Source organism: Alligator mississippiensis, chromosome 12, assembly GCF_030867095.1.
Source record: "Alligator mississippiensis isolate rAllMis1 chromosome 12, rAllMis1, whole genome shotgun sequence".
NCBI lineage: Eukaryota > Metazoa > Chordata > Crocodylia > Alligatoridae > Alligator > Alligator mississippiensis.
The window spans coordinates 10,802,669-10,815,099 of record NC_081835.1 but is presented as its reverse complement, the minus strand read 5'-3'; the positions used below and the strand labels follow the sequence as shown (position 1 = coordinate 10,815,099).

At 41.9% G+C, this 12,431-nt stretch overlaps 1 protein-coding gene across 10 annotated transcripts in view; it reads right to left on the bottom strand.

Annotated features, from left to right (window-relative positions):
• The window catches only part of CNTN4 (contactin 4), a 586,961-nt gene that overhangs the window by 122,993 nt on the left and 451,537 nt on the right, over nt 1-12,431 (bottom strand). For all 10 annotated transcript variants that reach the window (XM_019499786.2, XM_019499792.2, XM_019499789.2 and 7 more), the window contains one exon: nt 4,345-4,548. In XM_019499786.2, the coding sequence (XP_019355331.1) occupies nt 4,345-4,548 (204 nt within the window). The remainder of the gene's footprint in view (nt 1-4,344; nt 4,549-12,431) is intronic.

Sequence of the window (12,431 nt, the reverse complement as noted above, 5' to 3'; positions counted from 1 at the left end):
AAATCTCAGACAGACCCATCATTTATCCATACACATATTATGATAGTTGCCCACATAAATCCGGCAATGCCTAGATGGGGTTTAGCTGAATGTCTATCTGGGAGGAAATGTTTAACGTGGATAGTGGAAAGTATCTTTTTGTAGCACACAAAGTACATTTGATACCATATTTGTCATCATACAACAACCTCTGTCTGCTTTCAGCTAGAAACAAACAATTTGGGCTAATATTGATCAAGCTGACTGTCTCGACAAAGTCTACTCCTACCACTGTTCCTATATCCTCTTTGATATTTTCATTCCCCAAGGAGTAACTGCTACCCAAGTATTTCAAATACTTGACTAATGGGTTAAGAAGGCATCTTCTGATTCCAAGAACAGGAAACCCAATTTCAGTCTGCAAGAGAATATATGACTGGTTGCCAAAAGCCACTAAAAATAACATCAGGAGATTTACAACCTTGGAGCCTTGGAAGTAAAAACAAGTAAATGAGAAACAAAAGACTCAGGTGTGGAATGCAACCGGTCTATAGGAATCTGATTTGATTCTAAACACCTGGATCCTTTCCCTTGACTTCCTTCTGGTTCAAGAGCGTGACGCTTTGCACCAAGCTGTGCTATTTTAAATGGCTTAAAACTTATTTCTGCAAAACGATTGCATGCAAGTAATTGCTAAGAGGATAACGAAAAAGGATTGCAGATACGCAAATCTGATCCAGGAGTAAGACAAGTTTGCAAAAAATTACTGCTGTAAATGAACCCTCCCCCAGCACTAAACCCTCTTAAAAACAACCTAGAAGGCAATTGCTAGTTTAATACTGCAAACCCAATTTCATCTGAGGGCATGGACATGTCACAAGCTTGCTACAGAATGATTTACCTTAGATTTTACTCCTTAGTAAATTCTCATTGGGTACGTCTACACAAGATGTTTGCTGAGGAGCTACCTTATTAACTGCACAGTAAAATGTCACCGTCTGCATGTGCAGTGCTATTAGGATGGACTAAACTAATTAACTCCATCATAGGATAGTAGGGCCAGACACAAGTACCATCCTAAGATGGCATTATTTATGTTGCTGCAACATATGTGTAGATAGTGATGGGATTGGCTGGAGCATGAAGGTGCTTCAGTGTGTAGGCTGCTTGCACTGAAACACCCTTGTGCCCCAGCCTGCTGAGCCAAGTCGGAGCAGTCCTGGCTGGCAGGCTGAGCCCTGGGGACCACTGCCAGCTGGGCTGATCCCCCCCTGCCTCGACATGCTGCAGTTCCAGGTACACATGTGAATGTAGCACCCAGGAGCAATAAACTCTGGCATGAACTGTGCCAGAGTTTATTCAGCCACATGAATTGCACATGTAGATGTGCCCATTGTAGTAAGTGGTAGCTACAACCAGTTCTTCCCAAACTGGCTGCCTGCAGTATGTGTTATAACAAGACCTGACCACTTGGTGGTAGGGGAAACAGCAGGTACGGAGCAAAGAGCCACTTAGGAATGGAACTAAGTACCCCTGAGGACACAGAACTGGCACATCAGAGTGGGGTACATGGGACTGAGTTACTGCTGCCCCAAGCATGTACCAGTAAGCATGCCCAAGGCAGACAGCTTTAACAGCTTTGTGGTGTATGCTCAGGGCCACCGGGATTTGATGGGTATAGAATGGGAGTGAGGAAGTGGGGCATGCTTTATAGGGACAGAGCTTAAAAGACACAGCACAGAGCTCACAGCTCCAAGACAGAAGGGGCTTTTAAGCCATCTTTGAGCTCCCATTCCCTGGGTCCTCAGGTGCTCTGGGAGTTGGAAACCCTGAGGTCTTCTCTAAGTCCCAGGTCCCTCCTTGAGTGCTGTAGGGTTGACAGTGCTGTGTGCTGCCATGCTGCCTCAGATATACCCCTTCCAGTCTCAGCTCTGGGTGCCGTTGAACCTGGACTTTTTGCATCTGGGTGGTTCACAGCCTCTGAATTATGGGTGAACCACTTAGCTGTCTGCTAGCTTCAAAGAGGTCTGCCTCTCTGACTAGCCGGAGCATAGATGAAATCCTGTGCAGGTGACTGGAGAAGTGACACCCTTTGAAATAACCACTAGAGCACTTCAGCAGTCCCGTGCAGCTGTTTGCTTGTGGCTATGTATGCTCCAGCCTAGTTCACAGGCTCTCATCTTTGCAAGGGGCTAAGGAACACTGCCAGAGTTTCAAGGTTTTATTGTACTCTGCACCACTCCTTGCAAAGGGATCCTTGGAAGACAGTCTAAAGGTTGTCTTCCACAGAGTTTGGGCTAAAAGCATCCTCCATGGGCATAACAGGTAGGTTTTAGTTTTCCTTTATGCTCCTCTAGGTCTGTAACGTAGAGTGGTAGTCAGGCCTTATGCTTGCATACAGGTGAAGAGACTTCCACACTTAATTCAGCCAATGTTAACTAACCTTTCTTCATTTTGGGAGGGGAAAATGGTATTCTATCCTTGAAACATAAGGAAAAATACTGTTACACACCTACATGCTTAGTAGCCTACAGTAGATAGATGAGTAACGGCTTAGGATACTGCAAGTTGAATGGGAGAGGCACATTATGAAATGTGTCCATATGACAAGGTCATTTAATTTAAATGTTATGGGACTTCACTTATTGATCAATTGAGCTCTTTATCTGCTAATGTAATGACAACATTTTCCAATCTATCACATATAATTTAGATGTACTGGACAGGTTAAATATAAAATCAAACTACAAAACAAGATGCATTTCCTAGCAGAAGTATAACATGAATACTCTAGGATTTTCATTTCTCTCTTTCTCACTGTTCTTTAAGTGCTGCAAACATCATGTACTGGCTTCTTTCCTTTGATGTGCTATCTAGTGCTTTAAATCCTGACTTTATTGCATCACTCAGCATGGTGTCAGAAACAGAACAGGAAATGAGTTTAAGGAGAGTTTGCACTCAATGCTAGCAATACACTTAATTTCAAAATATAAAATTAGCTCATCATCAGTCTACCTGGCAATCTCTTGCTAAAATGGCCATGATAGCACTTTTTCTGTTTACCCCAGAGCTCCTCAGAGATTTAATTAAAGTTTCAAATCTATAATAAACAGCTGAACGCACTTCAAAGGGCCCAGAGAACATTTCTGTGGATTACCTTAAGAAGGCAATCGGACCCTGTAAACATGGTAGGAAGTGTGCAGAGAAACAGATCACTTGGCCAGTGCATGTTACAGCCAGTACCGGTGGTGATCATTGTCACAGCAAATCAGTAGCAGGCACAGAGCCCAAAGTAAATGGGAGCAATTTCAGACGCATGGCATGGTTTGTGTAAAGTGGAAATATAGAAGATAGGACTCAGATAACACAAGCGTTCTTTTTCTTCTTCATACGTGGAAGACTCTAGTGGAGGAGTTGACATGTTTTAATTTTTGACCTTTTCTTTCACATAATGGGTAACTTACTTTGGATTCAAAATGTTAAATTCTTCTGTCACTCAAACCGGTTCCGCTCCATTGACTTCCACGCAGTCTCCTGGGTGTGTCTGAGAGCAGATGTGACTAATTTGCCTAGCTCAACGTTCCTAACCTAGCATAGTAGTTACTCCCAAACCTATAAACTTGCCATGCACGGAAATCCTGTTAACTTCAATGGGATTCCCAGGCAGAGCGCTGGCAGCTTTGAGACTATTCCACAAGGGATGACACTGGGAAGTGTTGGGTCTTCAGACAAAAGATGCTTCCAACAGTAAGTCCTACTTGTGCGGTAAATGTGAATGGAAGGCTTAAATTTTATCCTTTCAAGAACCACTGCCGTATCATGAAATATAATGGTGTGGGCCTGCTTATAGTGTTCAAAAACTAATGCGATGCAAAGCAATTCTCAGCATAAAATCAGAAATCTTGGGGGGGGGTTAACTTTCTTTTCCCTTTTTTTTTGTATTATACCATTATTTACTACTAAAAACAGCATTTGTTGTCTTGGGAAATATTACCCATGTTAATAGCTTCCAAAACATCAAAGTGTTTGTTTTTCCTTTTGAGCTTCATAAAAATGCAGAGAGCGACAGCATATCCAGACCACTAAAATCTGTTTACTTCTCTGACCTTGGTGAAGCATCCCCAGTTCTTATTTTATAACCATCTCATGATGTTGTGGCCTCTCCCAATGACAGGACACCATTCATAAGCATATATTAATTAAAAAAAATACTAAGTTGTGTGACGAAGAACTACAAACTGAAGCAGAGTTCTTCAGATCCTTGGTGAAACTCTGTGAAGTTGAGACTCTACCTGCGCCTAGAAGTAAAACCATTTAGTAATACTGTTGCAACAACTAGTTAAAGCCCTAAATCAGAAGTCTTACCGTCATTCCTCAGGATCAAAGGAGTCGGAGGTCCAAGCACTTTGTTATTTGTTACAGTGTTTGTCACCACGCAGGTGTAGTTGCCCACATCTGACGTCTCCACTTTAGCGATGTATAAATTCCCAGTCTCTTGAGAAACAAAGCGACGATTATCTTGCTGCACAAATGATGGGTATTCATTGAAGATCCATGCATAAATGAGTTCTGGAATTGAGGAAAAAAAACAACCCAGGGACGATCAGTGTTAACAACATCTTGGTTATTACAGTTATTTAGTGGATGGCTCTATCTTGAGTCAGAACTGAAAATAAATTTCCCCCTGCCTCTTGCGGTTAGGGTAGGGGGGCTTACTCAGAATTTTTAAAGATATAAGGGTGTTTCAAAAAGCAACAGAAGTTTTGAAATAAAACCAATGTGTGCGCAGCGAGTGGAAACCTATGCAGCAGCAGGGAACATGGATGGTGGTTTTGCCAAATGCACTGATTGTTTACCGCTATGGAGAGAAGCGATGTCGTTCAGTAAGTGATCCACTGCTCCCCAAATGGTTTTATTTTGAAATTGCCCGGCCATTCTGAAACACCCATATATTTTTAAAAGGTTCCCATCTCTAGGATTGTGGAACTAATATGGACAGAGGCTGCCATGCCTTTCAGAGTCTGCAGGTAGCTCAAGTGTCTCATTGCTTTTCCAAACTAAAACAGAAGGAAATGAACAAGAACGGTTTTTTTAAAAAAAAACTTGTCACAACAGCATAGCCTGTTTTCTCTCATCATGAAGGTGTACTCTGGCCTTTCTTCCTTTCCAAGATAATTTATACCAGGACATGCCTAACCATGCTCTCAGAGGCTGCATAATTAAATTCCGTGGAATCTCTAATACACCAGTTTATGTAGCTATAATCCTCCATGCAATTAGCTAATACTCTAGTTTAACATAAAACATCTCTTTAAGTTATTGCACAGATTCACAGAATTTGAAAACGAAAACTTAAAAATAGTGAGAGATGCTGCAAGTGGCTGCACAGCTTATAAGATAGGTTAATAAAATATAACCCTATTATATTTATCTAGACTAATACCCAAACACACTGAAAATGCTTGAGGAATTACAGTGAGTAAAGATCTCTGTAGCTTTGTAAATGAAACACTAATTATAGTAAAAAGCATAGTCTTTGTTTAATACTCTAATGAGTCATAATTGTAATTGACCCCGACTACTGTTACGTACACTAGGAAATGTCCCCTGTTCTAATGCTCTACTACTTACACATGGAAGGAGGACTAAGCAGCAGATTGCTGGTGGTGGGGTGGGGGGGGTGTTATTTTTTAACAAAAGAATGATAAAATATCTGCTTAGACTTTTTTGGAAGATATGATAATTACCTTTATGTGGGAATATCTAATCATTGTATTTACACATGTGCATCTAATTATAAGTAACCCCATGCTGATGTCAAGAGGATACTCAGAGTAAACAAGGTAGCACTTCTCAGCAGGCTTATTATTTTTTGCAAGCATTTAGGTTTTTTTTTTCCCCCCTTTTTTTAATTTACTCTTGGTGAACAATTAACTTGTTTCCCTCTAGAAGCATCCAACAATAGACAAATAAACATTTCTGCTTTAGAATGCAAAGAGAAGCTTTTAGCTTTGTGCGAATCTCTACAGACCAGATGCCCCTGCTAAGAATTGGGAAAAAAACCCCAACAACCTCTAACACCACAGTGTTATGCAGTGACTACCAGCATGCTGAACTAATAATCCATTCCACAATGTGTGTGGCTTCAATTCAGTGGCCATTTTAAAGCCCTGAATAGGTAGACTGCAAGAGTACAGAAAGCAAAGTGGGTGTTCAGAGGAACAGATGTGCTTGTATGGCCAGGGGCCTGCAGGCTAATCCCTGCGAGGAGAGATTGAGGGACCTGGATCTCTTCAGCCTCCGCAAGAGAAGGCTGAGAGGCGATCTTGTGGCTGCCTACAAATGCATCAGCGGGGGACAGCAAGGAATAGGAGATGCTCTGTTTACCAGGGCACCCCTTGGAGTAATCAGGAACAACAGCCACAAACTGAGGGAGAGCAGATTTAGGTTATACATCATGGATTACTTCTTTATGATGAGGGATGCCAGAATCTGGAATGGGCTTCCGAGGGAGGTGGTGCTCTCCCCTGCCTTGGGGGTCTTTCAGATGAGGCTAGACATGCACCTGGCTGGGGTCGTCTAACCCGAGAGCTCTTTCCTGCCCAGTGCAGGGGTCGGACTCGATGACCTACCGAGGTCTGTTCTGACCCAAACTTCTACAAATCTATGCTGTCTACAATAGGCTGAGCTGTGCTCCTTCTTTGGGCTACCAGACTAAGAGTTTCTTGGAAATGAAGAGCAATTTGGGATTTTTCTTTTTTTATAGTCCTGCTTGAGGCCAATAATTTTCAGAAGATGGATTTGCAGTTCTTTCTGAACAGTCAAGGTCCCTCTAAACTATCCCAGCCTGAGTTCCTAAAAAATAAGTCACTGAAATCACTAGCCCTCTTTGAAAACCTTGGCTTTAATAGAGATGACTAATTAACAACTCTGTCTTTTTTATTATCCTCAAGTAAAACTACAAAGAACTACAACTAAGAATGGCTTTAGCTACAAGGCATAAAACAGCCAGCTCAAGTCACCTGTAATATTTAATGCAACTGAGTGCTACTATTAATGGTTTTCCTTCCAAAATAAAATCATTTTGATTGAAGAATTATAATGAACTTAAGTATTATAAGGAACAGAACACAAATCAGACCAGGGAAGTCCTTCTCCTTGTATTGCAACATGTAAATACATACTGTACCACACTCAGCTTGATTTCCTTAGAGATCTCTGCAATATTTATGGCTTTTCAAACTTGACGGATTTCTTTTGATAAGGTTTCATGTACTAATTGCTCTGGAAGTGACAGACAGTTCACATCCCATAGGCAATTTGTAACAACCTAGTAAACAAACACTTAAAATACAGTCGGAAATAGCTTTGGTGATTCTGGTGAGTGACTGAAACACTAATGTAAGTTATAACAAGGTGCCTACCAGAGCAAAGGATATACAGTAGCTGAGCAGATCCTGGTTTCCTCATTATTGACTATATTATTTATCCTTTGGGGATTTAAAATGGAGTTCTGCTTTCTAATATACGTCCTTTCTCATATAATTTTGGCTAAAGGAAAGTGTTTCATTTGCCTTTCTGAACATTGAATAAGATCGCTCATATTTGATGCACCGTTTAATCATGTTGAGCCCGATTTACAACTGGTAAAAATAGGCATAAATTCCACTGGCTTTAATTCAGTTGATACCAGCTGAGAATCTAGCCTTTTCTACATAGCATACCTTTTCCTAGGAAAATGTACTTTCCATTAAGGCCAGTGCTTTAAGAGCTTGTATTACCATAATAGATAATCACACAGGCCAAGAATCTCAAAGAGGTTCCTGGCAAATTCACCCTTTGGCAAGAATTTCAATCACGGACTGAGGAAAACAGCTACCATATCTGACATTTCAAGGCAACAACATCATAGGCTTCATATGTGGTATCTTTATTTTACATTATTCATCACCTAAAATCATCTCTGGCTGCAGGAGGTTAAAACAGAACCTTTTCTCACTGTGTTGACCACATTAAGAGCCCTTTCTGCACATACAAATGTATGCTGCTGACCAGCGAAAAATGATTGCTTCAAGCTTACTTTGCTATTGGCACTTTTGTTACATGCTCAGGATACTCAGTGCAATTGAAATAAGCTTATCGCACGCCAAGGCAAGGAAAGCAGATTTCCTTTTTGTCAAAGAATGAAAGTCTTTGCGCACAAGGTCACAAGATATTAGGACCTGCTCTAAGGCTCTGGAGCAATGAAGCAAAGATGACACAGATATGGAACAGCATGTTAAACTCTATAATATCCCTTGGATACAGCAAGGGAGCCCTTGGAAAATTGAAGCACAAGCGAAGAGCAGTGAAGAGAAAAGTGGGGAGCACATTATGTTAGCAAAGGGTTGGTTTGACTCTGGCTGAGATAAATGGTGAAAGAAAAGTGTAGAAACACTTTTTACAGAGATGTAAATTGCAACCAGATTCAGTGTGATGACAGACAAGTGCACCGTGCATGAGTATTTAAGGATGCTGTTCATTTAGCAAGCTGGAAAATTTCACCAGAAAAGGTAACTATCATAAGCTTTTAGAGCAAGTTCAGTCACACAGGAAGAGAGCATATTTCAGGACTATTTTATGTCATGGATTCGTGATCAGTAGTGGAACATGATAGACCACGTACTTCAAGCAGAATTTAAAATTCAGACCCTCTCTACATGTGCAGGTAAAGGTGTAATGGGATCTAATGTGCGATGTCCATGTGTGCATGGCAGAAGGCATGATTGTGGGATTGCAATTTAGATCCCATCATACCTTATCTCTGGTGCAGGGGGAGCCCAGAATCACGAGCCCGGGCTCCCCTTGCACCAGCTCCTGTGGCTACAAGCCCTGCAGCTGACGGGGCTCACAGCGGGAGTTGCGCCATTGTGAGCTTTGTTGGCTGCGGGACCCCCAGCAGGGGCTGCAGGGCTTGTAGCAGAGGCAGCAGGGTGAATGCTCTCATGTGAGGTGTGGGACTTGCAGTGGCAGCAGTGGGGACAGCAATGAGCCCTGCAGCTGCTGAGGCTCACAGTGGTGGCAGCATGCTTCCCATTGAGAGCCCTACAGTTAACAAGGCTCACAGAGGGGGCAGCACTGGGAACGCTGATGCCAGTATGAGCCATATCTGCTGCGGGGATGGCAGTGGGTGGGCACCCCTCTGGCTGGGAGCCCCTCAGTTGATGGGACTCCCAGCCACAGGGGAGCACTTGGCCACACGTTGAATTAACGGCATGATGAGAACAATCTATGAAGTTATTACATAATTTTTGTTGAATAACTTTGTAGATTGCTGCTTGTTTCATCATGCCATGAACTGGTTGAACATGTAGCTGGGTCACAACTTAAGGCGCTTTTACCGGGTTAATCATGTGCCCTTAAGTGTAATATGTAGAGAGGGTCTCAGACACACCTATCTAACGGACACCATCTTTATCCCAGATGAAAGCTGCATGAAAAGTTTTGGTCTCCGTGGACTATTTCTAATATTCTGCATCCTTAGGTGTAAATAACAATACATTTTTTTTTATCACCTTCATAAACTCTTATCCTATGTGCTCTTTTCTTGGGCACAATAATTTAGCTTAGCATGAGGTTAGACTCTGTTTAGACTGCGAAATCAGATTGCTAAAATCTGGAACAGCTAGCAGCTCCTGTTGACTTTACTCACCACTTTTTAAAAACAGTTATTTAATCTATTTAAATAAGGATTTCAATACCTTAAGGGATTCATTTTTTTTAAAGCTCCTCTCAAATACTTTCTCCTCTGACCCATGCACAGTGTAGAACATGTTGTCCACCAGCCTCAGAGCTCCCCCTTTTGTCTGGACACATCACGGGGCACATCGGAGGCTACAGACGCCAGCAGACGAAGGCCAGCACTGCACCAGATCACAGGATGGCTACATCTTGGAACTACCTTTACTACAGATGGTCTAGCTGTGATCACCATGGAAGTACTGGAGAAGAAAGTGTACAGCCAGGGAATTGGAAAGCAGAAACAGCAGGAAGCAGCGGTAGAATGGGGAAGGGAGAAGGATAGAAACCTCATCACTTTTTCTGCCCTTTGTGTCTTCTCTCTGCTGGCAGTGCCTGAGTGCTGTGTCAGACCCAAATCTCCATGCCTTCCAGCTGATATATCATCTGGGTCACTACCTCCTGCTTGGCTTCTTGGATTCAGACACAATCTTATTCTGGCGGTAGTATCAGTTCACATTCTATAATTGTACGGAGAAAATGCAATTTCTTCAGGAACATTTTTACCTGTGAGGGAACATTTCGGTGCTGACGTGTTTACTTTGCGTTCTCTGATGGAGCCAGCTGCGGTACAAGAGCTTGGACCCTAATAGCTCTGTTGTACCGGTTGCATATTATTGCAAACCCCAGATGCAAGCTACAGGACTTGTGCTTTGTTTCAGCCTGGCAGAGGTTCTCTCGGTCGCAGCCAAAGCTCTCCCTAGGATTTTTTTTTTTTCCTTTCCAGGGTGGAAAAACAGACAGGCCAAATGAATGTCCATGCCTCCATTAATCCTTGACTCCCAATAACATTGAAAAGGTCATATGGTTTGTAAGTATATGGCTTTATATTCTTTACCCTCCCTTAAATGCTTGACATTTCATTGTCTGCTAGATGTACTAAATTGCCAACTCCAGCCTTTGGGTTGGATTTCAGATTCAGATATGAATGTATTCATTGCAGCCAAGCCCAGTTACTTTCCTATGTTGTGCATACTACTATGTGTACATAACAATAGTAATAACAGCTAGCTCTTCATATCACTCTATGAGGGAGGTCAGTACTACATCCCCCTTTACAGATGGAGAACATAAGACTTGTAGGGAAATAGTTTGTCCAAGGTCACCCAGCCAAGTGGTGGCAGGGCCAGGAACTGAACCCCAGTCCTCCCAAATCCCAGACCAGTGCCCTATGCTAGAGGACACATACTAGAAATCCCTGCTACAAGACAACTGGGATGCAATGGGCAAACAGCATCATTACTGTACACGAGAGATTTAGAAGGTGCCCAATGCCCATCTTATTTGTCTTCTCCATTTGGTTCACAAGGTTGTTGCTAGGAAAGTGTTCTTTCTTCCCTTTACCATTTCATAAGAGAAGCTAAGGCAAAGGGCCTCTCAAAGCTATAGACCCACTGGACTAGTGTGGTTAAGGCACACCAGCTTCTGTAGCCCACAGGAACAATGTGACTAGCATCCCATCCAGCCATCTTTGACTCCTCTGCCCAAATGGCCAGGTACCCATTTACAGCTGGGTCAACTGGGGGTGACCTTTGGAAGAAGTCTAGAGTGGGCCCTGAACTCATGGCTTTGGAGCCATAGCAAATATGCCAGCCTTAATTCTCTGCCACTGCTGGCCATGTTTAAGTACTGCTTACAGCTATTTCTTTCCAGATCTGCTACAGTAAAGTTTTAGGCTTTGTTCTGTTTTCCTTTGAACTTTGTGCTCCTGCAGATGTGCTCATGGCAATGTGGCTTTGAGGCAAGCCCATGTGGACATCTTGTTATCTGAGAAACATCTTCAGCAATATGAGAAATGAATGTTTAAACCACACTCTACAACGTGACTTTCTGGAAAGTAGGCCACATGCCTAAAGATGCTCTCCTTCCCAACTGCGTCAATCTGGATCTAGTCCACTGTCTGTACATAGGTGTAAAGAATGTAATCCAGAATATTTCCAAGGAGCACTTGCAAAACATTATTTGCATTGCCCTTCCCTGCCGTGTAAATTAGAAGTGCCTGGAGACCTTTTCTTTAGAGCAAATCATTGATTACATATGTGGCTCTTAAATGAGATAAATGACATCATCCTGTTTTCTTAATGTATCCTTCTCCATTGGCTTAACTGCTCCCTGTCTGTACAACAAGCCAGCATCTGTGGTATTCATACGGCCCTGTCACATTTACATTTGGATGACAAGAGACTCATTCTATCACTTTTCTAATTAATTGATGAACCTCACTATTAAAAGTGCAAGACTCATCCAGATATACAAACCAAAGAAAATGTGCTGGCATATTTTCTACACCAGTAAAAGAAATCAACTAAAAGAAAGCTATATTGAATTTTGAAGCAGTCTCTAATAAGGTATATCAAAATATCAAAAACATTACTGAAAGCTGAATAGGAATTGTACTTTGAGTTGTTATATTAATTAGACCAGATGACTTGCCAAAATAATGTTCTCCGAGACTATACACTCTTTTTTCTTATTGCCTTAGCATATACAAAATGTACACTTTGTGTCTCAAATCACAAAGAACATTTTTTGGACCTGCTTTTAGACAAGAATACATTTTCTACAAAGACAGGTTTGTCACTGACAAAATTTAGAAGGTCTATGTAGTGATTATGGGAGAAGCTATTAAAACATCAAGATTACACTTACCATAAAACTAAATGAAGAGTAAAATT